Source organism: Lytechinus variegatus, chromosome 3 (genome assembly GCF_018143015.1).
Source record: "Lytechinus variegatus isolate NC3 chromosome 3, Lvar_3.0, whole genome shotgun sequence".
Lineage (NCBI taxonomy): Eukaryota > Metazoa > Echinodermata > Echinoidea > Temnopleuroida > Toxopneustidae > Lytechinus > Lytechinus variegatus.
In genome coordinates, this window is record NC_054742.1 from 59,036,927 (window position 1) to 59,064,559 (window position 27,633).

Sequence of the window (27,633 nt, forward strand, 5' to 3'; positions counted from 1 at the left end):
TACGAACTTGAACAGAGTTTTTGCATGTAGACAATGTTCGAGAATCAATCCTGACGTGATGATTATTTTTTTTAGACAAGTGCACTAGCTCGACTCAAGTCAAGTCGATCGTCATGAGATGTCCGCCATTGAAAATTGAAACGAAATACAAACGTTTCACATCAAGCTCTAAATTCATATTAATGATTATCATATGCAAATTATTGTTAAATATTACAATTAAATAATGTTCTATGGTCATGATTTTAATATTGTTCATGAAAGCAAGATTTATTTTACGTTGATCGCGTCAATTTCCGGTGGCCATGACTTCCATTCATGAATTCATCGTGCATAAATTATCTCGGCACGAGCAGACGAGTAAGACTCGAACTATGATCGAAATAAACTTCAAATTAATGGTGAATAGCATCATAATTACTCATTCGGTTTCATTTTGGGGGCAATAGAAATCAAGTAAGTAGTAGTAAAGTTGGACATTACTGATATTTTGATGATTGATTGTGTAAACCAAACGAATCGGCCGGCCGACGTATTTTTTTTTTTTCGATGCACCGATTTTGCAAAATCTGCACCGGTGTTCGATGACATCGATCGAACACCGATTTTAAAATCGATTCGACTCAGGCTTAAGTCTCCAATATGCATAGATGATTCTCGTTAGAAAATGATCCATCGTATGCAGCACTCTTACCTTCCTGACAGAGAGATAGTGATGTTTTTGCTCAAAAATAGGGATTTTTTTCCCAATAGGAGTGCAAAGTAAAGCAAATTAAAAAATAGGAAAATCCTGTCTAAACAAGAGCTCTGAATGATCAAAATTAAGATTCTTTCCTCCTCATTCAGAATGGTTGAAAGGTCTGAAAACATTCCTTTAGTTATCGTGAGAACAAATAATTCAAATGACGATGACCTCTGTTTCTTTCTTCTCAATGTGCCCAGAACAATTAAGGGTCCCATATTACAAAGAGTTGTGACTGATCGGTTCAAACTCGACTCTATTGAAATCCATCAGAACCATAATTTTTCATAAATGAAATTTGCACAATATCCTCTTGTCAAAAATTAGGAGCATACTGAAATGTCAAGAAAACAAATGCATGAATATACATCGTAACTAGTAAACAATTTGAACAAAAACATGTTTTAGTTGAAGTTGATGGCTTTTTATAGTTATGATTGATTGGATCAATCGTAACTCTTTGTAAGATGGGGCCCAGATCTTCCTTCTTCCCATAGGCATACATGATCAAAGTTTATCCATCTGATGGAATTCGACGTACGGCATAACAACCACAAGTGGTAATGCTTTAAATAACCAGGTTTAAAAAGATGTGAAAAATCACCTTACTTATATATCCTCAGTCATTTTTTTAAAGAACACAATTGCATGATACTCCTATTCACTTTATAATTAGAATGGTAAAATATTAATGAAATATTGGCTAAACTCTGACACTAGTGGTACCTTTACTGAAGAAACACTCAATCAAACAAAGATATTTACACATAAAATTACATACCACACTCTAGTGTTGACATAGAGGTACCACTCGTGCCCATTTGCCAAGGAGTTTGAGGCAGATCAAAGTTCTGATCTTCAATATCTTGAAACATTTTATCGGAGAACTCTTCCATAATCATGCCATCACTAATGGATGAAGATGTGCTATTAGATGCATCATTAAATGTCTGATTAGGGAGAAGAGTTTCGTGAGCAGAATTCCCATTCTGTTGATCAGCAATCATTTGAAAGTCGGTTAGCTGGGAGTTGACATTAGAATCAGCTGCCACCGAGGCTTCAACTTGTTCACTGGACCAGGTGGTTTCGCTGAGATTTTGACTTGGTTGAAGATTAGGTCCCGCGTTGATTTCAGTATTCAAGAGGGCTTCAGGAGCAAAATCTTCTTCCGTCACTTCTAGGTTGAGCAGATCTTGAGTGAGATTGCGTTTAGCAGTGAAGCCACTGGAAGGCTGAAGCTGCCTCACTTGATCTTCTAAATCCACAGGTATGATGTGCACCTGATTGCTTAACACTGGGTTCTGACTGGTAGTAAGTTCTGGCTGCGTCGGGAGCTGGAACTTGGGAAAACGATTCAAAGGTTGCTCTGGCAAAGGAACAGACTGACTGCGGTTCTGTAAAGCTTTCTTATTCAACATAGCTTGTAAGTTGTTGGGATTAACATTGTTCATGAGGTTTAACAGTTCTGTGTCTGCATCTCCGGACATCTGCATGTTTAAACTAGAACAAGAAGGACCAGAAGGATTCCGCCTTCTGATGTACATAGCCTGCTGGTTCTGTACGCTTCCTCTACAGTATTGAGAAGAGCCTCCAATGTCAACATTAGAACCCTGAGTAACTTCATGTTGATTGGTTTTCATATAATACCTAGGTTGCTGTTTGGCAACGTGACTTGGGGATGGTAATGTTACACTCTGATAGACCTGATTCTGTGGCTGAACAGCACTTGGGCTTGCAGCAGCGACCCTCTTTGAATTACTCGAGAGACGACGTTTGCGGTTAGGCGTCAAAAACTCAGACTGCTGAGATCGTTTACCTTTATTTTTACCTTCTTGCGTATCGCTGCTGGTAGAAGCCGACAGAGCACTCCTCACAGTAGGATGGGTGGGTTTGGGTTTATGCTTTGGTTTATGAGGACTTTCTCCACCGTCAAGCTCGATTATGTTTATTGGAGTGAATGCAAATGAGTTCCCGTCAACAGGACTAGGTGGTACGCTGTCTACCCCCTGTTGCACAGGAATAGCTGCGCTCTGGGCCCGCATCATCATGTGTGGTGGTGGAGATCGTAACTCTGCTATTGGAGTAGTTGGTACGGATCGTGCACTACGTATCTCATTCTGAAGTGGGTTGATATATGACTGATTATCCGAGGCTAACAACCTCTCAAGAATCTTTGGCTGTGATGATGGAATCTGCGCCAAATGTTGCACCTTTATATGCTTTGTCGAGGGCAAGGATAAAGTGACATTGGTTTGCTGGGGTTGACTTGTTCGAACAGCAAGCGTGGACTGTTGTAACTGCTGTATCAGCTGTGTGTTGTGAGACTTGGATTTATGTGGAAGCATGGTGGCAGCAGACATGCCTGAAACCATCAGCATTGTGCTGTTACTCTGATCCTTGTCAGTTAACAGTGACACAGACGGTTGTGTTGCCAGCTGGTTTAGTACATTGGCATCTTCCACTGTGAGAGTTTGAAGAGTCAAACTACTTTTGTTTGCCTGTTTTTTAATGTTCCCATGATCTGTGAGAATGTCTGTCAGGGTGGATCCTTGTGGCACAGATGAAAGCTTCTGAGAGTTCATAATAATTGGGTAAGTGCTTCCTGGTGCCATGGAAGTACTCTCACTAGCTAGAGGAACATCTTCATCTGTTGCTGCTTGAATCACATAATGCTGCAGATTACTCCCATCCGGTTTCCTTGATAGATTCTGTACTTGTGCCAATACCAAGTTTGTTGAGGGGTCAACACTGGGTACAGACAACTTTGACAATGCAACTGAAGATGCTAATGATGAGCTTGCCTGAGCACTTTTCAGTAAGCTTGCAACAGTCTTGCTTCCAGCGCTGTGCAAGACACCGCCCTTGGAGCTTCCGACACCACCTCCCACGTCTGAATGAATAGCACTGCAAGTTTTAGAAATTCTTCCCGGTGAAGTAACTTTCTCTAGCTTGTTGGTAAAGAGTGTTGAATTAATTACAGCAGCATGAGAGGGAGTCATCAAATTTGGCTCAACGTCACTCTGAGATGCACTAGAAAAGATTTGATCACCCTGGAATGCATCGGAACCTATCACAGCTACAGGAGGTATTTTCATGGGGTGGGTTGCATATGTAACAGATGTTTTCAACATTGAGCTATCGCTTGTAGCGACCGACTGTGACTGTGCACTCCGAACAATGATGTTAGCTGGGGAAGCAAGCTGTGAGGCTTGTGTCGTCATGTTGACAGGACTGGTCAATGTTGGTGCTGAAGGTGGTGCAGTCCTGTCTAAGAAGTTGTGCGATCTCCCGCTGCTGGTACCCGTGTTAAATAAAATTCCCTGAGATGACAGGCCAGTCTTCTGACAAGTAACACTACTGCCAGACACCACAACATGTGATTGAGGAGTGGGCTGAGCTAGCACTGCGACCTGGTTGGCAGCAACAGGCTCTCCCTGATTTGGAATTATTGCAGAATTTGCATTACTGACAGTCTGGAGACCTCTAGGCAATTGTCTAATTGTATTTCCTACAACAACATATTGTCCACTCTTGATTGAACTCTGAATACTATTTGCTGGTAACACCGGACTGCCAAGGATGGCATTGCCTACTACTGGACTATTTACAACATTAACAGGTGTTTGATTACCCACAGCTGGAACAGGCTGAACAGAACTCTGAAATACATTCTGTCCAGGCTGCAACAACACATTCATTTGCTGAGGATTTGTAAGTTTTGATATACCCTGCACAGGAATGACTTTCTGTCCGTTCATGAAAACAAGTTGCATTGGCTGTCCATTCACATTCTTAGCAGATGGATTTATTAGTACCATTGGTGCACTGGTGTCTCGGACCGGTGTCTTTGGTTGTATTGGAGCAAAGCGTCTCTTGCTTGGGCTTTCTTTGGATGCAGTATTGGCACCTTCCCCAACAGCATTACTTGAAGACAAATTATTCTCCGGATTAGTACTGCTCTCACCACTCTCCGACGATGTTAAGGAGTTTCCAGCTGAGCTTTCCGTCAAAGCTGGCATGTCTCTCTGTTCTAATTGCGTAGCTTTGTCCGTGCATGTGGCTTGCGGGGAGATGTTTTCCTCAGTAGTAACATGTTTCCTGACGACTGGACTTGAATGCTGTTTCTGTTGGTTCTCCTCTGCCTGTTTTTTGCGGATTTCTTGTCGGTACTGCAGTGTCTGCTTCAAGTGGAAGTTGGTCTCTCGATGTCTCATCTCTGGTGTAAGATCAGATCTAGGAACTTCACCCATGTGCTTTTGGACAATGAGGATGGACTTAGAACACTTGGTTACTAAGTTATTATTTGTCAGATGCTGTGCTACCTGCAGGCTGTTGTTGAAGGTCTTGTTGGTGATCCCTGATGCCCATTCACAAATAACCTGTGATGCCGCCTTCTGCAGATGATCATCCTCTCCTTGAAGCAAGGACTTGGGACAGCCTGGGCATGTTGTGTATAGACAATCCACCTGCAGAATAAAACAAAAACATTGAAAATAGATAGTGAAATACAAGTTTACATAGAGATCACCACTACTTTGAATAACTTCTTAATGGAAAAAGCACAAACACATTGTATGTATCCACACCAATTAGTTATCATTAGGTTTTACAAATAGAAACTGATTAAGGAAAAATTGATATTTTCTGAGAATTTGATAGACTTCAGGCCGAACTTCTACATTCAATATTAAAGGTCAAGTCCACCCCAGAAAATTGTTTATTTTAATCGAAAGAGAAAAATCGAACAAAAGTGATGTACAATGCACCTTCTACAAATAAGGAGAACCATACTCTGTGATTGGAACAGAAGTCTTTTCCAAATTAAGATCTGAATAACAGAGAAATTGTTATTCACAATTCTGGAGAAATATAAGGCTGTCAAGTTGAATAAAGCTGTAGTAGCTTTAGCAGACACAGTACTTGCAGTAGAGGTAGTAGTAGTAGTCACCCTCATTGTAGTGGTAGTAGTAGTAGTAATAGTAGTAGAAGTATTAGGAGTAGTTGCAGCAGCAGCAGCAAAAGTAGTAATAATAGCAGCAGCAGCAGTAGTAGTAGTAGTAGTAGTAGTAGTAGAAGCAGTAATAGCAGTAGTAGTAGTAGTACAAGTAGTATTAGCAGTAGTAGTAGTAGAAGTAGTAGTAGTAGTAGTGTAGTGTAGTAGTAATAGTAGTAGTAATAGTAGTAATAGTAGTAGTAGTAGTAGTAGTAGTAGTAGTAGTAGTAGTAGTAGTAGTAGTAGTAGTAGTAATAGCAGGCGCAGTAATACAGTAGCAATTGTTTGTATATTCTGCTCTAAAATGTATGTGTTTTATATGTCGTTGTTGGATTCAATTTCATTTCAGGGCTGGTATCAATTGTTCACAATAGTCAGCCCCTCAAAATTATTGTCTAATCCGGTTGGATCCATGCAAGTATGTAATACCAACAAAACAAAAGATAAGATATATTTTTGACTCACCCCTCGATTAACAACAGGAGCATCGAGCAGAGGGAGCGATGGAGATGTCAGTTCAAGTTTCTTTCTCATACCACTATAGCAATATGTGCATTCGAAGTCAAGGAAATACACAATCAACATTTAGGTCATATCATTTCCCTTCTCCATCAGTACGACCCATATCATTCTTTTACAATTCTATTTATTACTTAAGTACTTACACCACATTACACAATATCACATGGTTACTAGGCTTAAAGACACAGACTGAACCCAAAAGTGAAATTAACACATTACATTACCTTACAAGACCTTTGACCTTGATCATGTGACCTGAAACTCGCACAGGATGTTCAGTGATACTTGATTATTATTATGTCCAAGTTTCATGAATCAGATCCATAAAATTTCAAAGTTATGATGGTAATTCAACAGATACCCCCAATTTGGTCAAAGTTCATTGACCCTAAATGACCTTTGACCTTGGTCATGTGACGTGAAACTCATGCAGGATGTTCAGTGATACTTGATTAACCTTATGTCCAAGTTTCATGAACTAGGTCCATACATTTTCTAAGTTATGATGACATTTAAAAAACTTGACCTTTGGTTAAGAATTTGATGTTGATTCCCCAACCTGGTCTAAGTTCATTGACCCTAAATGACCTTTGACCTTGGTCATGTGACATGAAACTCAGGCAGGATGTTCAGTAATACTTGATTAACCTTATGGCCAAGTTTCATGAACTAGGTCCATATACTTTTTAAGTTATACTGTCATTTCAAAAACTTGACCTTCAGTTAAGATTTGGTGTTGACGCGGTATAAGCGGTGCCTATAGTCTCACTCTGCTATGCAGGTGAGAAAAACTTCAGAATCTGAAAAGCAGAAAATTACGCACTTTTTCTGTGTACAAACTTATGGAGTCATATCCCTTCTAACACACACAACATGACAAAAACATGAATCTTGACTATAAAGCGCTAAGTAATGTTCACATTTATGAACAGATAAGTAGAAACCACATCGAAACTTTCAGCGGCCAATAAACGTTTTACTACAGCAGCTTCATAGACTTTGGATGCTACCCAGAGAGTGGCTTCCAGTATTCTTGCCCTTGTCTTCATTAATATTTTAGTTTGAATGACCAATTGTTAATGCATAATCATGTTTTGTACGCGCTAAGGTACTTTTTATTTTTAGCAATACCAAATATTCATCATCATTATTATAATTAACATAAGAACTGACAAAAGGATATCTTGAGTTGCCTCTGGTGCCAAGACGTCTTGCTTGAACAGCAGGAAACACTCCCTTGATTATCTTCCCAAAGTCTGCAGTGCTTAAAGGCCGTTGGTAGGCATTCTCACAGAATGTCCTGTAGGCAGAATAACCAAAATATTATTAACATCATCATCATAATCATCACCATCCTCCTCCTCCCCTCCTCCTCCTCCTCCTCCTCATCATCATCATCACCATCTTCACCACCATAACCATCATCATTTGCTTACTATTTTTTGGCATGCTTGGGAGGCGGAAATCGAACTTCCTGATATAATTGGTTGAGTGTGTGCAGGTAAACTACTAGAATAGGATTTTTCTTACTCTTATACAAATAGATTTGTTGAACCTCAGGTGTGGAAAAGCCTTTCCTTCAAGAATTATTGCAGGAGAGAGGGGTAAACAGGGGGGGGGGGGAAATTGGCCTTTTTGAAGTCACTAAGGAGGATGGCAAGATGTTACATCATTAACCATCAACACACAGATGCTCACACTCGTAAAACTTTGTTTGGCCAGAACGTTCAGACACCACTTGAACAAGACTTTTACAAAACAAACATCTGACAATTTTGATTCCTCTCTCATGAATGGGAAAATCCTGATAGTTGAAAGAAGTTCTGGGGTCGTTTCATAAAGCTGTTTGTAAGTTAGACACAAATTCATGGACAAATTTACAAGCCAGTTCACGCATAACTTTAAACACTACTGAAGACCCTCTCTTGTACTAAAGGACATATCCATATGTACATGCAGGCTAGCTGACTTAGCATCCAAGAACTTGTTCCATTTGTGTGTTTATGTTATGAACTTTATGAAACATCAAGCTAACACGGAAATATCTTACTTGTATTCCTCATAGACTTCCTGCTTAGGAAGGGATGTATCGGGACTCTCTTCAATGTGACTCCGAACCCAGTTTAACGCAGTCACCTGGTCAACTCGGCAACTACTCATCATTGGCGATGTGCTGTTAAAGAAAGAGAGATATTTTATCTGGTTAGGCAGATGAATGTAATCCAGGCAAAAAAAAAATAGTTTCAGGGACTATTTTTCAAAGCTTCCTGCCTAATTCTACAATGCTGGATAAGTTTAAACATGGCAATGAATCAGGGTTTTCCATGGCTCTTTTGAGAATTTCAGGGGCAAAATTCACCCCAAGCCCCCGTGTAATTTTCCCCATGATGCAATCTTTTAAACCGCACTAAAAATTGATTTTAGGCAAAAACTTATCTTGCGTGTCTTTGTGTATATTAGGGCATTGCAAGAAACTTACATCTTATTCCAAATCAAGTTTAAGTCACCAAAATCAAGGGAAAGTTGTTTTGACTAAATGCTCTTTTTTTTTGGGGGGGGGATTTTATTTTTTATGGCTTCACTACAGAATTTATGCTTGATTTCCAATCAAACATTTAAGTTTCTTGCAACTCCCCATATGGACAAACCTAAAAAAAATATAGGCCTATATTAGATCATGAATTATATCAAATAGAAAAATAGAAGAAAAGGATCAATTCAAGTTTAAGAACAGATGAAGAATAAATCATTTATAGACATTTGAAAGTTGAGATCACTAATGCTATGGAGATCCTCCAATTGGCAATGTGACCAAGATGTGTGATGTCACACATCTTCCCATTACTTTTGTACACATTTCACGTACACATTAACTTTTATCAAGCAAATTTTTTTCAAGATCAGGTGCATTTTTTTTAAATGAAAGAACATGTAATACAAATCATAAAATGAACCATGGACAAAGAGTTCATCCCAAACCTATCCTTCTGAGTTTGTACCACTGTTTGTGTTTGATTTGGTTTGAATAAATACTATAGGCCTACTATCATTAAAACAAGGAAAGGAGATTTCATTTAGTCATTCATTTACCCATTTATTTTTACATTTATTTCACCCATTTATTCATTAAGCTTGTTTAATTATCTATTATATATTTATTCTTTATTTTTTACTTGTTAATTCATTCATTAAAATCCATTCATTTTGTGTTTATTCATTTACTTACAATCTTTACCTATTTCATTTTTTCAATTATTTTTCATTGGGGGTGGGTTCTACCCAACAAAGGGGAAAGTTGTTAATACACGGCATCAAACATCTTGGTCACAATGCCAAAGGAATAATCTCTTTATCATTCATAGAAATGAAACTTTGATTAGAATTCCATGTCGTGTAGAAGAACAACTTTGATTAGAACTCCATGTTATCGAAGAAAAGATTTGATTAGAATACCTTTTGTGAATGTCCTGCTCAGGGGTACCTGAAGGAAGCTGTAAATAAAGCAATAACTTCTGCTTGTCATCAAGTTTCCTGATGTCAGCCTAGAGAGCGAGAGAGAGAGAGAGTCAAAGAGACAGACAGAGAAAGAGAAAGGGAGATTAAATAATAAACAAGATGGAAATTGGGAATGCAACGTAGATATTGCTAGGTCAACTAAAAATGAACTCCTAGGGCCTATTTGGTAAAGAGTAAAAACTAAAAGTATGTAAAACCTTTTTCTTTCTTGTAACTACCATGGAAACCTTGATTGAGATTGACTGCTAAGCTCCATTACCATGGTACATGTACATGAAGTTGCCATATAACGGCAAAATTATGAAACAGGCCCCTGAAGTTAAACCGTAGACAATTTGATGTCCATGTCCGGGTTAAATTTTGGCTAGGTCGAAATACCGTCTAATCAAAACTTACAGTAGTCTTAGATGTGTTTATGTACCTCTTTAACTTGAACATAACAAATCTTACTTCATCTACATGCACCTCAAAAAAAATTGTCTCAATTTGTATTGGTAGGAAATACATGTTGATTCCTTTGTGGAAGTCATTTAAGCTATAAAAAAGAAAAAAATATGTGTTCAATGTGCATGTACATGGGAGTGTGTTCTCCAATGTGTTTTTGTGTGCCAATTGATTGTTGAGCATCCGGAACACATTCTGCGAACACGTACATGTAAAAGAACCTATGTTGCATGCATGAGGAACTTGGTGTTACATCAATACATATATACAGGTGTATGGTACATGTACATTCATACTGCCACGGACTATCTACATGCACCGGTAAACCCACAAATAGTTTTAAGTAGGGACAGTGATTTTCCGCGATCGCGGAAAACGGACGGAATTCACGGAAAAGGCCTTTTGAAACGGAAAGTGGCATTTCAAACGGAAAATCACGGAAAACGTATTTTCCCTCAAAATACACAGAATAGCAACAGAAATTACTCCAAAATAACAACAAAATGAGAGTATTAAATGGCCACAAAACCCCAGAAAACACGATCTCACTTCGCTACAATCATGACAATTCACACATCGTAACTGCTCGCGACATCAGCACACTCGATTGTACCCCGCGGCCGTACCCGGCCGGCCAGGTTGCTTGAGCTTCATATCGCTCAACTGCACGGTCGTGTGTTGCTGCCCTCTACGTTTGAAGATGTAACAGCACGATATCGTGGTCTTAAAATCCAAGATGGCGGATTGGCGAAAGTCGTTCTCGGACGATAACGATGTCCAAAAAACCCCAAAATTATCGATGAAATTTAATTTCACTGCAAAATAATGCTAATTATGTGAAAGGTGAGGATGTATGCATGCTAAATGTGATCAAAAAATTATTAAATGCACCCGCATAGATCCGATTAGAACGGATTTTATTGTGTTGTCGGTACAGTAGCACATACAAATTTTGGCCAGTGCGAGTGTACTCGCTGTGATTTTGCTATTCAATGTGTAAACGGAATTGTCACTTTTCCGTGTGTACAAAGTCTATGGGGAAACGGAATTTCCGTTTTCTGACATGCTGAAACGGAATTTGAGATTTTCTGAAACGGAAAAGGCCATTTTTTTGAAACGGAAAATCACTGTCCCTATTTAAGTAGTCATATTTTCTTCGTTTCGGTACACGTACATGTACATGTTACAATAAATACATGTAGAATCACTATACATGTACAGTGACGGTAAGTAGAAGACATACATGTATGTACATTCATCGACTTACAATTGTTCTTTTCACAAGTGAACTCCCCAATCAACATGTTAGAACATGTTTTGTGAAATATCCAGAAAATTCACGAACATGGTCCCGTTTCATAAAGACTTGTCACTTGCTATAGTAACAAATGCACAGTTTCTAATTTAACATGACCAAATCAAGTACATGTAGGAGTTAAGTGGCTTTTAACACTTATTGCAATTTTTTTCAATATTATAACAAGTTTTAAGAAACAAGCCTCAGCTCTTTCCTCCCATGCTGGCCCAGACCTCTAGAATTTTCTTCTCTCTGCTCTTGATTTACACACCATTCACTTGTTTAGATGATACAGTTTACCTGAACATGTGGGCCTTCATTTTTGATACACATATTTGTCTTCTTTTGGAAATCATTCAGCTCTTGGAGCTTGACAACAACAAATTAATACATGTACTTGAATGATTCAATGCTGATCTGTCATAATTGAATCAGATTAAATGTAATTGTAAGATCAATTTACATGTACATCATGCATGTAAATGAAAAAATGAACAATTTCAGATATTTTTACTGAATTAATATATCAATATAAATTATAAATAATATAGAATCAATCAATCAGAAATACATGTATCTACTTGAATATATGGAGACAGATACATGCAGGCACAGCATTTACATGTACATGTACAGTCAAACCTGCTTTAGAGAGCACCAGTTTATAAGGGCAACCTCTTTGCAAAAACTGCTAGTGTCGTTTCCCTGAAATTTGTACAATGTATATTACATGAACCTGGGCTCAACACATAGGCCTACATGTAAGGCTTTAGCGATTGATCATGAGGCTGATTTTACGATTGATCAAACACAATATCCAATGTAATAAATTGTGGAAATTTGCCTTAGAACACAAAGCTTTATGTTTATAGGAACCTGGGTGGTGTTTCATAAAGCTGTTCGTAAATTATGCACAACTTTACAAACTGGAATGTTCTTATACATACATGAAGTCATATCATATAGCACAAGGGTCACCAGTCATGCGTAAAATTATTTGTAACTTACAAACAGCTTTATGAAATGGGGCTCCTGATCTTAAAGACCACCTGCTTATAACGACTGCTTTTATTGCCCCCCCCCCCGATTATTGTTTTTGAACATTCTAAAGGCCTGGTCACACCGCCCGAGCGTTGTTGGAGCGGTCGTGGAGTGGAGAAAAAAAATCATCACCGCTCACCATTTTCGATTTCGATTGTTTTTTTCTCGATCTTTTACCCAATCTTGTAAGCGAAATTCGACCCTCTCTCCCTACCGCTCCAATAACACTCGGGCGGTGTGACCAGGCCTTACAGGTTTGTGTTTTCTTCTGTCATATTTTGTGATAATTTCCTTTTCTCATCTTAATCATATGGGCCTCAAAATATTTCTTAAAGGTGTTGTGGGCCTCAAGTTAACAAGGGCATATACATGTTTTCATCACTTTGCAGTCCATGAATTGCGCAGAAACTGTGTCTTCTATAGCAAGCCAAACATCTGGATTTCATTCCATCATTGACCATAAATATTCTGTTTATAAATTTAGACAAAACTGAATTAACCTACATTGTATACATACAGGTACATGTAGAGTATTTTTAGGTCAAGGTCACTTAAAGGGGAAGTTCACCCTGAAGAAAACTTTGTTGTGAAAATAGCAGATAAAATAGTAAAAAATATTGGTGAAGGTTTGAGGAAAATCCGTTAAAGAGTAAGAAAGTTATTAGAGTTCAAAATTTTGGATTTGTGACGTCATAAACGAGCAGCTGCCCCATGTGTTATGTAATATAAAATGTATGAATTTCAAATTTTGTATGGTTCCTGATGACTTAATTTGTTTTTTTTTTCATGATCGGGTATGAAATGATTTGTCTATTGATATACAAAAGTTACAGTGAAAACCATTTTCAATTTTCTGAGAAAATGACATTTCATTGATATTTTACCATTCGCTATGTAGGAATGCTGCTCGCATATGACGTCACAAATCAAATAATTGAAATTCTAATAACTTTTTAATTATTTGATGAATTTTTCTCAAACCTCCGGCAATATTTTTTATTATTTTTTCTGCTATTTTTACAATAAACTTTTTGTCAGGGTGAACTTCCCCTTTAAACCCAAAGGACACATTTCCACACTTCACCACACATTATGGGGGGGGGGGGGGTGGAGAAAAGAGGGCACAAATATCCAAGGCCATTGAGAGCTTGTGCATCAAGGCCGCTCAATGGGGGCATCAAAGCCATGGATATGATTGCTTGGATAAGTCATGTGCACATGAACACATACATGTGTCGGTGATGTGCTCGGAGCTGCAGTGTATCTATGCAACATATCAGTGAAATGATGTCCTCAAATTATATACAGAAGCAGATTTTCAGAAACCCGTAATTTTCATAAAAATATAAAAAAAGAAATTATGCCCGTTATCTATTCTGATTTGAAAATAGCAAGTTAGAACCTCCATCCATTATTTTGCAAGTAGGGGAAGGCGGGGTCAGTTGAGCATAGGGTCAAGTTGAGCCACCACCCCCAGGCTAATAATGGATAGGTCAGACATTGTGTTGGTGTCATGTATTGATGACCCATTGCATAACCCTTAACCCAACCACTTTATTTCCAACTTCGAACAAAAAGTACTTTTTTAGAGGGAAGCATACAAATTTCAGCCAAAAAAGTAAAAAAGGGTGTGAAATAGATAAGTGTTTTCGACGAACACGTCTTTAAATATATTATAGAAATACAAACAATATTGTTAGTCCAGGCATGGATTCTCGTTCTTGTCATCGCTTTTTACATGATGAATGCATAAGAAATGTGTGGATGTGAAAATATCGAAATAAGTTCGGACTGGGGTAATTTAAGCCAAATCAATATGGGGCTAGTTGAGCCATGTTAATACTTATGGTGATGTATAATAAAAAAAAAAATTAAAAACGTAAAAAGCCATTGATATGCAGGCAGAAAGGAGCAAATTCACATGACAATTCTTTTGCTTTTAGAAGATGTTAGTATTTATTGAGAATTAGCAAGTGAAAAGACTTTAAATGAAAAATTGACATCCTGGTTCTTCCCACATACATTTTGTACATACATGTAGTTTTTGTGGCTCAACTTACCCCAGATGGTGGCACAACTTACCCCATATACATGTCAGGGGCAAGTTGAGCCATTTGACATCAGTTTTTTTCAAAGGTCACGATGACTTTCAGTGTGGGGGTAGAAAGTTATATATAGGTGAACAACATTTCCCAAGAATCAAATTTAAATTCAAGGTACTTATTTCTACAATATTACTAGTCATATCAATTCTAACATGCAAAATGCAAAAAGTGTCACAACTTACCCCCCCCCCTTCCCCTAATGAATATTACATTGCATTATTATTACATATTATTAATTACTAATGTTAATTTTGATTTTAATAAAATTTGACTGTATTTCACTTACCAATAGGCTCTCAATCTTCTGCTTTGAATCAGGACTATGTGAAGAAAATAAAAGAGGATTAAAATTCAACATTATTGGCATTACCGTACTGATCAATGAAAATAGTTGACAGTATTACACCTTGACAGAAACTACGTGTAGAAAGCTACAGAAAATGTCATACATGAACATGCAGGTGGCCATGTGTTTTGAACTCCCCCATAAAAGGGTGGTTTTGTAATACATTTCATTCACTTAAAATATTTACCAAGTACATTATAACTCAGTCAAACTAAGCTCTATTGTCAGAAATGATGAAATTAATGTCGTTTGAAAGCTGTAATTATGAGTGCATACTATTTTATTCATGAGCATGTGATACCCCTTTCATAAACCCAATTATGCGGCTAATAGCAGGATAATTTGGTCGTAAAATTGGAGGAGGACCAGAGTTATCCGCATTATTTTGATGCTGCTATTATCCGCATAATAGCAGCATTGGGACAAGATTTTTGAGTTTATGAACGCATTTCCAAATAATGAGGATAATTGCCATGGTGCGGTCACAAGGTCACCCTTTTCCAACACAACCGCATCGGAGGGGGCGTGTCCAGTTGTCATGATGATTATCCGCCTTTTTCAGGACGGGCACTGGTAAAAATAATGCGGCTTATTTTCAGAGTTTGTGAACGCAATTTTTATTAAATTATCCGCATTACTCTTAGGCGGCTAATTGGAAGATAGGTTTATGAAAAGGGTATGAATTTGCAACACTAGATAGAATGAAATATGGCTAGGGGGGGGGGGGTCACAGCCAGCCTGCCACCCTTGCCCCCCTCCTTTGAGAACCATAATCCAAATTTGTAAACCAAGTGTGCCCCATCTTTTGAAACTGAGGATCTTTTTTTTTTCTTGCTCTTCAGATTTTCTGCAATTTGCTTGTCAAATTTTCATCGAAAAAATCCCCCCCCCCCTGAAAAATCCTGGATCCACCCCTGACGTACACAAAAAGCCTATACATGTAGGAGAGACTTCATAGTGATTTAATTTTGGTCTCATTTTAAAACGTACATGTAGAAAATAAACCTAACATGCCTCTTCACAGTGTATTTCTATTAATTTTGTCATTAAATCAATAATAATCAAGGAAACCTTGAAAGTCCTTACATGAATTACATGTACACTAAAATCTCATATTATAATGTGATTTTTTTTTCGAATGGAGGAGTAATTTTCATGAGAATACATGGAAGTGACATATAAGGGTCGAGTATGAGCTCTGTCAAGTTTAACAGTATGAGCCTACATGTATAAAAGTTGCATCACTTTACTTGAAAAAATGAAAAAATGATGGTACATGTACATGACATGTAGTTGGGGCAGGGATGAGCAGTAAATATTACATGCAACTCTATGGACTGTTGTAATGCTAAATGTACAGTGTACATGTACTGTAGAGACTTGGATTGGATTTTGGCCTCATATTATTTTTATGATGGTGGGCCCCAAGTCTGCGCACCTAACAATTTGAGTTAAGATTTAACATGAATTTCTTCTTATTTCACAACATATTTTGGTTAACAGTGTTCCTTACATTATTAAGAGTAAGTGTACCAAATTTCTCATTAAAAAATGAAAGAAAACATAAGATTTTCTTGAAAAAACCTTGGGCAGTCATTTTCAGATTGAAAAAAAAATGGTACCCCATGTCTGCGCACTCATTCACTTTGCACACGATTCAGGGATTTTGATGACAAAGGCTGCATTTTGAGGCCGTCACATGAAATGCCCTGAATTCATTGTTTTTCCACCATTTTGAGTCGGATTTTTTAATGAATACCTGCCTATGTATTGCATGTGTAAAGTTCGTGCCCATTGTGTATCTTCTTTTACTAGAATCGCGCAGATACGCGGGTGCGCAGACTTGGGAGACCGCGCAGACATGGGGGAACTGACCATACAATGTTCAGTTATTCACTTTAATTAATCATTCAGTTGCAGCTTTATTATTAAGTTCAGCTTTGTTTAATACAATGTTGATTGTTACATGACATGTACATGTACATCAACGTTGTCATCCATTTCCATTTGACTCGAAACTTGCTTCTCATGTAATTATTTTCCTATTCAGATTTGCTCATTCATTACATTTTCACATGTGAAACTTTTGTTCAACATTCCTATTATGTACACATAATGATCCAACATTTTTATTCATGTTGGCTTCATGACATTGAATAGCATCTTTTTCCGGATTTTAGGTTAATTTGCAGACATGTTAAAATATTTGTAGCTCGTTTATCACAAGAGAACTGATGCTGAGTGGGTGCCACGAAATCTTTGGATGGTGTGTATGCTCTTACAAATCATTATCACCCTCCACTTATCTCTCTTCTTTACTAAATTAAAGGTAAATGCTACATGTAGTTTTGGTAACAATATCAAAATGAGTTTGTACAGAATCCAATGAAATGACCACCAAAGTGTCTGTTTCTATAAATAAAACGCATGTGCCAAAGGATTCTGGAAGAAATTGTGTAATTGCTGAGAAATCAGCAAATAAGCACAAGATTCGGGTATAAGCAATAATTACACATTGTCCCACGTGCGCTTATCTGTGTTGGGGATCTTCGGTGTGAACATTTTTCAGCGTAGATTTCAAGATTTCACAAGTTCAGTTAATGTAACTGTACCAGATCTACAGTAGATCCTCGATGATATACTGACAATTAAGCCTTGTTTTACAGATTTTCTCATGAAATCAGTGTTTACTGCAACTAAACTTCTCTAAGACTTTAATCCACCATTAGCTGCCCCTCCATTCTATCTGTTTCTACTGGTTGATCTTCCTCAATTATATGATCTGTATTTTAATGTGGCGAAGCCAACTTGTTATAAAGCACTACATTACATGTTCCAGACTTCTTGGGTCAAGTTCAGTTATTTGCATGTCTCCTAAGTAACAGTAACAGTAGTTGTTGCTCTTCTACGTTTTCTGAATGACAAAGGTATTTCCCATCTTCATTGTGAACATTAGACTGGTTTATAAATTACATCCCACCCCACATACACTTCTTTTACAATAAACACAACATAGAATCATTAACTACTTAAATGATTTGTTAGAAATATAATGCTAAAAGTCTTACACTGATAAAAAATGTCAGTTATGGATATATTCAAAGTTTCCATTAATTCACATGTCAATATGAATTTGAATGATTAAATGAAGAACTCCCTTTGAGCTATGTCTGAAAGGGAATACAGGATTAAAAACAAAATAAATTGGGGGAAGAGGCCCTAAAAAGAAAGAAAATCTTTAAGGAACTTTTGCAAAAGTGATGACACACGCATTTGTGATTCAACACACTTGGGGTGAGTTCAAAATACATGGATAGCCTGTACTGTAGGAATGCTACTATCAAATCCTTAATAGAAATGGGTCTGTTTCTGAAAAAAAATAATAAGAATCCCCAGGAATAGCCCCGCAAATGTCTATGTTACATGTTGTCCCGGTCGAAAGTACGAGTATCAGAATTAATCTGGAAAATGGGTCTATATTTTAAAGAAAATCCTTAGGCATGGGTCTGTATTTTGATTTCTACATGGGTACCTGTTCAGGGTCAAATGACCCTTAGAAATGGGCAAGGGTTTCAAGCCCTGAGCCTCACACCCCCGTCCAATCATACATGTGATTGCCCCCCCCCTCCCCCGGATCAAATCTCACCGGCCCATATTTTGAAGTCAAGTTCATGATCTTATTATTTTCTAAAACAATGGGAAGCTGAAAATGTCAAAAATATGTTTACATTGTTTCTTATGTTTACTTTGCACTTTTCTCATGCAGTAATGGGGGATGTAAAACCAATTCTTGATGAATGACTCAAATGTCAAATGAGCCGAAAAACTGAACCTGCATTTCAAGAGATTTTTGTCACAATTAGCTTTCCATAGTTAACCCACAACTTTTGACCAAAATTTGCATAAAGCGCAATTTCAGGTCAATAAGGGCTATTTTGTCACATTTCATGAAGACTTAGGTATATAAATGCAGAATTTCTAATTAACTTTATAAGCTTATTATCAGCCAAGCAAACAGATAGATTTCAATAGCTTTGAAATGCTTTTAAAAATTTGTAACGAGTTTTATGAAACAGGCCCCAGATTTAGAACCATTTTGGACAGTGTGACAGGTGAGTGGTGAAAATACAAAGATGGCAACAGTTGACAAATGGTGACATCCATGTACTCTTAAAGGGGAAGTTCACCCTGACAAAAAGTTTAATGTAAAAATAGCAGAAAAAAAATAATAAAAGTATTGCCCAAGGTTTGAGAGAAATTCATCAAATAATTATTAAAATTTCAATTATTTGATTTGTGACGTCATATTATACAAGCATTCCTACATAGCGAATGGTAAAAAATCAATGAAATGTCATTTTCTCAGAAAATTGAAAATGGTTTTCACTGTACCTTTGGTACATGTACATATCAATAGACAAATCATTTCACACCCAATCATGAATAGAAAACAAAATTAAGTCATCAGGAACCATGCAAAATTTGAAATTCATGCATTTTATATGACATACATTGTAACACATGGGGCAGCTGCTCGTTCATGACGTCACAAAGCCAAAACTTCGAACTCTAATTACTTTCTTACTCTGTAATGGATTTTCCTCAAACCTTCACCAATATTTTTTACTATTTTTCTGCTATTTTTACAACAAAGTTTTCTTCAGGGTGAACTTTCCCTTTAATTACTCGGGAGTGACATTACATGTAAGCGTCACACTTGATAAGATTTAACAAGATACATGTACATGTCTTGCCAAGTCGACTTAAATAACCTCATTATGTGGGGAAAGAGTTCCTTTTGCGACAGTCACCCTAACCTTAACCGATATTTCTTTTTCACTTTGGGTGGCTGTCGCAAAAGGAACTCTTTCCGAGTTATTGCAGGATACATATTCTTGCAAAATTTACTTGAAAAAGTTGTCTTCTTGGCAAAATACATACATGTATTACACAACTTTAGCTTACAATGTAACTAGCCATGAGGAAATAACTTTTTTAACCGCAAGTTAAGGAAGATAATGTATCTTGCATTAAACTTTTTAATATTCAACTAATCAGCATAACGAATAATAGTAGACCGGCCAAACCTCAAAAAGTGCTCTAGATAAGGATTCGACGGCAAAATTTGTTAATGCTTGGCATCCCAGCTAATAGTCCTACAAAAATACCCAGGAATAGCGTACGGGCGGATGCCAAGCGCAATTTTGCGTGAAAGTGTCATTTTTAGCGTAAAATCTGAAAGACTGTCGAAAATCACGCATTTTGATATTTTGACGGATTATCATCATATTTTTTATTATCTTTGATATGAAATTATTTTCATTCAGAATTTCAAATTATAAGTCTACTAAATATGCATTTCAAATTTGAATATTACACACACACATATGGCACAGGGAAACATAAAACCGCGATTTCCTCGAAATAAAAGTTTGTGAAAACTATCAATAGTTTGAAGTTTTTTTACGCAACATAAATTATTCGATTTAAATGCGTTTATCCATCGAATGTATAGTAAATGTCCTAGTGCCACAAATATTAAAAGAATTTTCAAGTAAGATGGTAGATATCTCATTTTATGTTATCCGAAAGGAGACAATGTGCATTTTACCAGGTGCGCATTTTGAAAGAAAAATTGAAAATACCGTACATTATGTACATAATTACATGTATAAGTACGTACTAAAGCGAGTTTATATTTACATGTATAAGTCCATAATAAAGCGAGTTTTTAATTGGATAGCACAATTTGTCAATTCCTTGCATCCCAGCTAAAAGTCTTTCGGAAATACTGAGGAATAGCGTACGGGCGGATGCCAAGTGCACTTTTGCGTGAAAGTATCATATTTTAGCGTAAAATCTGAAAGACTGTCGAAAATCACGCATTTTGATATTTTGACGGATTATCATCATATTTTTGATTATCTTTGATATGGAATTATTTTCATTCAAAGTTTCAAATTATAAGTCTACTAAATATGCATTTCAAATTTGAATATTACACACACATATATGGCAATATGAAATATAAAATCATGATTTACTCAAAATAAAGGTTTGTAAAAATTATTAATGGTATAATGTTTGTGTTCCGCATCTCAATTTCGTCAAGATTTAGTGCTAACCGAATAAATACTTAATAATTGTTGTCATGTCACATATAGTGAAAACAAACACTGAAATAAGATGCAAGATATATATCATTTTATGTTATATATGCGAAATATAACAATGCACATTATTTTATCAGATGCGCATTTCTGATAAAAAAATAAACAGCGCACAATATTACATCGATATTGCACATCTTATATCAGTGCGATACTCGTCATGATATTATATAGGATTATGTTTGCTTTTGTAGAGTTCGATCTTCTTGCTATTTCCACGAATGAATTGGTGCTGAACTTAAATCTACCTGTGGCGATATTCAGAAATAGGTCTGATATCTAATTTGCCGTTACCATGGTAGCATTAATTTTACAGGAATATCTATATCCAAAATCATAGAAAACATATTATGTATGAATAAAGCGATTGAATTAGCATTTTTAAACCACTCTGTCAATCTACATTTTACTTCAGTTATTTGATTATCAAAGTATATTAAAAAAAATGGCCGTTGCACGGCAGTACCTATTTTTTGTCTCGCCGGCATAGCAGAGCAGGATTAAAGGAGCCACTTCTCCGGTGGAGGTGACGGTAGTTTTGATATAACAGCGTCATATCAACCTTGAAATCTTAACCAAAGTTACATTTTTCAAAATTTCATTATAACTTTGAACGTATAGAAAAAAAAATTAATGACACTTTAATTTTAATGACACTTTAATATTCATGTATTACTGATCGTCTTGCACAAGTTTTAGATCACATGATTAAGGTCAAAAGTCATTTAGAGTCACTGAACTTTGGCCATATGGGATATTTTTTTAAATGTCATCATAACTTTTTATTTTTATTGATCCAGTTAAAGATTACACTTGAACATAAGGGTATTTAAGTATCATCGATCATTTTGCACATATTTCAGTTCACATGATCAAGGTCATACGTTATTTTGGTTCGATGAGCTATATGGATGGCGTTTTTTTTTATAATTATTAATTTCAGTTGTTTCCAATGTCCTGCTGCTATAATTATTATGTTAAAATATGAATAATAAATGTTATTTGGTCTTTTGCATTGCAAATTATAATTTTCATTCAATTCATTTTACTTCATCAAAGTTTTTGCATTTGCTATTACCACAGGTCCATGTTGTTATATATCCTTGTCTAAGACGGGGGCCGGACAGTCCGACCCTGGGCAGCCCTGGACATACCAATGCCCTTTTGGGAAATGCAGTTGTACGACCATCTATATATTACAATATAGGCGCTGGACGCTGGTCATTAGCCTTTAGATTTGTTTGTCATAATGGTCGTGCGATGGCATTTCCCAAAATGGCAATACACTGTGATGAAATGAGCTTTAAGATTTGAAATGTGAACTTTAAAGGACAAGTCCACCACAACATAAAATTGATTTGATTGAAAAGAGAAAAAAAATCCAATAAGCATTACACTGAAAATTGACAGAGTGGTTTAAAAATGCTAATTCAATCGCTTTATTCATACATGTATGTTTTTTATGATTTTGGATATAGATATTCATGTAAAATTAATGCTACCATGATAACGGCAAATTAAATATCAGACCTATTTCTGAATATCGCCACAGGTAGATTTAAGTTCAGCACCAATTCATTCGTGGAAATAGCAAGAAGATCGAACTCTACAAAAGCAAACATAATCCTATATAATATCATGACGAGTATCGCACTGATATAAGATGTGCAATATCGATGTAATATTGTGCGCTGTTTATTTTTTTATCAGAAATGCGCATCTGATAAAATAATGTGCATTGTTATATTTCGCATATATAACATAAAATGATATATATCTTGCATCTTATTTCAGTGTTTGTTTTCACTATATGTGACATGACAACAATTATTAAGTATTTATTCGGTTAGCACTAAATCTTGACGAAATTGAGATGCGGAACACAAACATTATACCATTAATAATTTTTACAAACCTTTATTTTGAGTAAATCACGATTTTATATTTCATATTGCCATATATGTGTGTGTAATATTCAAATTTGAAATGCATATTTAGTAGACTTATAATTTGAAACTTTGAATGAAAATAATTCCATATCAAAGATAATCAAAAATATGATGATAATCCGTCAAAATATCAAAATGCGTGATTTTCGACAGTCTTTCAGATTTTACGCTAAAATATGATACTTTCACGCAAAAGTGCACTTGGCATCCGCCCGTACGCTATTCCTCAGTATTTCCGAAAGACTTTTAGCTGGGATGCAAGGAATTGACAAATTGTGCTATCCAATTAAAAACTCGCTTTATTATGGACTTATACATGTAAATATAAACTCGCTTTAGTATGTACTTATACATGTAATTATGTACATAATGTACGGTATTTTCAATTTTTCTTTCAAAATGCGCACCTGGTAAAATGCACATTGTCTCCTTTCGGATAACATAAAATGAGATATCTACCATCTTACTTGAAAATTCTTTTAATATTTGTGGCACTAGGACATTTACTATACATTCGATGGATAAACGCATTTAAATCGAATAATTTATGTTGCGTAAAAAAACTTCAAACTATTGATAGTTTTCACAAACTTTTATTTCGAGGAAATCGCGGTTTTATGTTTCCCTGTGCCATATGTGTGTGTGTAATATTCAAATTTGAAATGCATATTTAGTAGACTTATAATTTGAAATTCTGAATGAAAATAATTTCATATCAAAGATAATAAAAAATATGATGATAATCCGTCAAAATATCAAAATGCGTGATTTTCGACAGTCTTTCAGATTTTACGCTAAAAATGACACTTTCACGCAAAATTGCGCTTGGCATCCGCCCGTACGCTATTCCTGGGTATTTTTGCAAAACTTTTAGCTGGGACGCCAAGCATTAGCAAGCATTAACAAATTTTGCCGTCCAAAGTATAAAAAATCGTTTTGGCCGGTCTACTAATTAGCATAACGAATAAGTATCTTGCCATGTGAACATCTAAAATAAGTCAAATTGGCAAGGTATTTTGCAATGTCAAAGTAATTAAGTTGACTTGGCAAGATAGTGTACGCCTCCATTTCGTCATATGTACACGGCACTTTTATTAATCAAAGCCTTCGTACAAGGGTTCATTCATAATTAAGAAAGATTGGCATCCCACTCTCTAGACAGATAAATAGGTCTACATGTATTTCTACATGGATATGCTCCGCTGACACTTCGTCTGGCTCTGGCATCCCCTCTGTCAATAGACCGATGACGGCCATTGGGCTCGTAATAGTGGAGCAACAACCGCCGTTTCACTACAGTGTCTATGGAGAAAGGGTGCGCTTTTGCACCCTCCTGGATTACTCCTAAATTTTGCTTTTTGATGGGGTAAAACTAAAGGGAAGATATTAAAGATAAATTCATATTACAGTAAATACATTCAGCTTACCAACTTTCCGAAAAATAGCGAATTTTGATGACAAACAGATCAGGATCAGTCAGATTCTTCAATCGCTCGATCGCAGTAAGCACAGCTACAGCTGAGCGTATGAACGTGCCAGCCAATCTGCCGGCACGTCCGTTCGCTCAGCTGCTGCTGACGGCGATCAAAGAACCTGGCTAATCCTGATCTGTTTGACATCAAAATTTGCTTTTTTCCAGCATATATTTCAGAAAGGTGGTAAGCTAATTTTATTTGATATGATTATACATTTATCTTTATTATTTCTTCCTTTTCCCGTCAAAAAGCAAAATTTAGGATCAAGGAGGGTGCAAATTGCACCCTTTCTCCATAGACGCTGTATAAGTAGTTAACCGGCGGTTGTTTGCTCCACCATTGGCATTACAAACCCAGTGGCTGTCATCCATCTGTGTAGGACAATAAAATCAGAAAATGTTTTAAAAAATCTGAAGAAATGGCAGATTCATCAGTCTTCCCACTTTCTAGCTTGCCTAAATACACTACACATCTTGTATCCAGGCAGAAATGCTGATAATTTTTTTTTCATGAATTGAACTTTGATTGATGGGTCCGTTTTTAAAGATGGATTTAATTTCAAATTATTAAATCATATGAATGAGTACCGTAATAGTTACAGCCACTTTATTGAGTTGAGAATTCACCCATGTCATGATCTTTTGTTACCCTAACTTATAACATTTAAGACTGAACAGATGCCAACACATGAAAGTCACAACCAAGTTGCCAAGATGACAACCGGGATGACAACATTTTTTGTTAAATTATTTTTTCATGCTGAATGAAGCCCGATCTGAACAATTGCACAAACCTCAGAGATGCCTCTAGTCTTTTTGACACAGACTCCTCACAATCCGTATCCAGTTTCTTCAGCTTCTCCATGTTATTTCCGTCCAAAGTGGTCTGTGTGGGTAATTCAGTGAATCTTGGATTGATGTTAAATAGCTGATCACGATCGCCAAGTGTCGTTGTTCGTGAAGGCGAAGGCCTGCCCGGTCCCGTACCTGTACGTAGGCCTACGCTATACACGCTAGCCCCTGCAGCAACATCCGTGGAATTCGGGTTTGCATTTGTACGAGTCGCCGTCAAATCCGTCGATAATTGGAAACTTTCCATATTTCTCGCACGTTAGACGTATCTATGATGATTTCAGTAAACAAACATGAATAACTGAACCTTCGACCGTAAAGTTTTCGGCCAAATCAATTGGATTTGGCCACGAAATCTGCTCCTTTTCCTCATTTCATGGTGATTTTTCGGGATTCTCGTAAAGCAATTTTTTGTCGCTGTTGTTAAGATGGACAAGATGGCGCTCTTCAAGTTCAATCTTTCGCTACGCGCTATACGAGCTCTAGCATAAGAAAGATGATAGCAATGAAAATAAAATGAGGATCCGGATAGGAGTTGTAGAAATAAATCAAATGATGATAATTTGAACGAGAAAGAGAAGTAATCTAAGACTTAGTCCTAGACCTATATGATAATTAAAGATACGTGTCACTTTGTTTATAATTGTATATTTTGGTTTTTTGTCAGTCCCCTTTTTATGAAGCTTTGTTTCTTTGGGGTCGTCAGTCCTTACCATCATTGTATTTAGTTGTCAATTTGTTAGTATTGTTTTTGCACTTGATGGTTAAACAAATAAATTGAATTTTATTTGATTGTCCCTCAATTTCTGGAAGATATACCCCCAAAAAAAGTAGAAGATGTAGAAAATAGAAATAATGATTGTGAAAATGATAATGAACAAAGATAATATGAACATAACCTTAAACCATTACCGGTATCTATAAATAAGATAATTTAAAGGACAAGGCCACCACAACAAAAAGTTGTGAAGAAAAAAGAGAAAAATCCATCAAGCATTATACTGAAAATATCATCAAAATTGGATGCCAAAATAAGAAAGTTTTGACATATGAATTATACATGCGCATCCTGGTTGGTATGCAAATGACCAGGGACCAGTGACGCGACCCACTCTCTATTTCTTTTGTATGTTATCATAAGAAATATTCAGATTTATTCCTTATTGTCATGTGAAACAAACTTAATTCATCATTTCATGTAGTCAAGTTGTTCCTTTATGTCAGATCTGTCGAAATTGCTATATTGTTAAATTCAAACAATAAAAACAAAAGAAATAGTAAGGATCACCATGGACTTTCCATTTGCATGTCACTGATCTATGCATGAAACTGTTTTGCGAAAAAATACGCAAAACTTTAAACTGTCATAACCTTCTTCAGTGTTTGAAGAAATTTTCATTGTAAAACTTGCTCGATTTTTCTATACTGATTCAAATCAACATTTTTCTGGGGTAATAATAATAGCAGGGCCCGCTGGGAGAACAATTTTCGGAACTGAAGCGGCTTCCCTGGGTAAATATACCTATATTATTATTATTACTTGACCTTCACTAGAATTGAACCTGTGATAATAGATTAGAAAAGGGGTTGTTTGATATGGGAGTTATTAAAGCATGATGTAATGTCATGGATAGTATTCTACAACCAGAGAAAGAGCTATGATCGATAATATGGCATAAGTCCAAAATATTGGTTGTTTACCCAATACACACACACACACACCAACCAGAAAAGAAAAGGAACACATTATCTTATTTTTCATATTTTCAACAATTTAATAGTGAAACATGACCGACATATTTCAATTTTCTCATGTTATAAATAACAGTGATAGTAATACTTTACATTCATATAGCACTTTTCATACAGACGTTCAAAGTGCTGTACAATATTAACAATCTTTCACTTGTATTTAATGATATCAACCCTGGACATAAATTTCATTACAGGAAATTTCAAATCCATGTATTTCCAACTTCCACAGCTTTGCAAATAGCGAAGTTCTTCAATGAACTACCAGTAACAATGATAAAGAAATAATATTTTCCATTAGGAGTCATGATATGATTGTACACTGTTCCTACAGAAATATCTCATATTTCATATACTGGGATATAAAGAGGAAGAATGCAAGATCATCAGCCCATCAAGTCCATTCTATGTTATGTATAAAGTATCATTA

The 27,633-nt window shown here is 36.3% G+C and overlaps 1 protein-coding gene across 1 annotated transcript; it reads right to left on the bottom strand.

The window, feature by feature from the left end:
- Nucleotides 1–642: 642 nt before the first annotated feature.
- LOC121411500 (DNA-binding protein RFX7-like) lies at nt 643–25,882 on the bottom strand. The gene is made up of 7 exons (XM_041604265.1): nt 25,394–25,882; nt 14,947–14,980; nt 9,711–9,799; nt 8,308–8,430; nt 7,441–7,557; nt 6,201–6,285; nt 643–5,208 (listed from the first exon to the last, which is right to left on the bottom strand). The coding sequence occupies exons 1-7, from the start codon at nt 25,696–25,698 to the stop codon at nt 1,516–1,518; spliced, it is 4,446 nt and encodes a 1,481-aa protein (XP_041460199.1). The 5' UTR covers nt 25,699–25,882; the 3' UTR covers nt 643–1,515.
- Between the last annotated feature and the right edge of the window lie 1,751 nt (nt 25,883–27,633).

Bases quoted from the DNA above. Each gene is read 5' to 3' on its own strand.
- LOC121411500 (XM_041604265.1), bottom strand. From the start codon at position 25,698: ATGGAAAGTTTCCAATTATCGACGGATTTGACGGCGACTCGTACAAAT. The intron at 8,431-9,710 runs GTATTCTAATCA...TTTCTTTAACAG, and splicing joins GAGCAGGACATTCACAAAAG to CACATCGCCAATGATGAGTA. The intron at 5,209-6,200 runs GTGAGTCAAAAA...TTTATTCTGCAG, and splicing joins CTCCTGTTGTTAATCGAGGG to GTGGATTGTCTATACACAAC.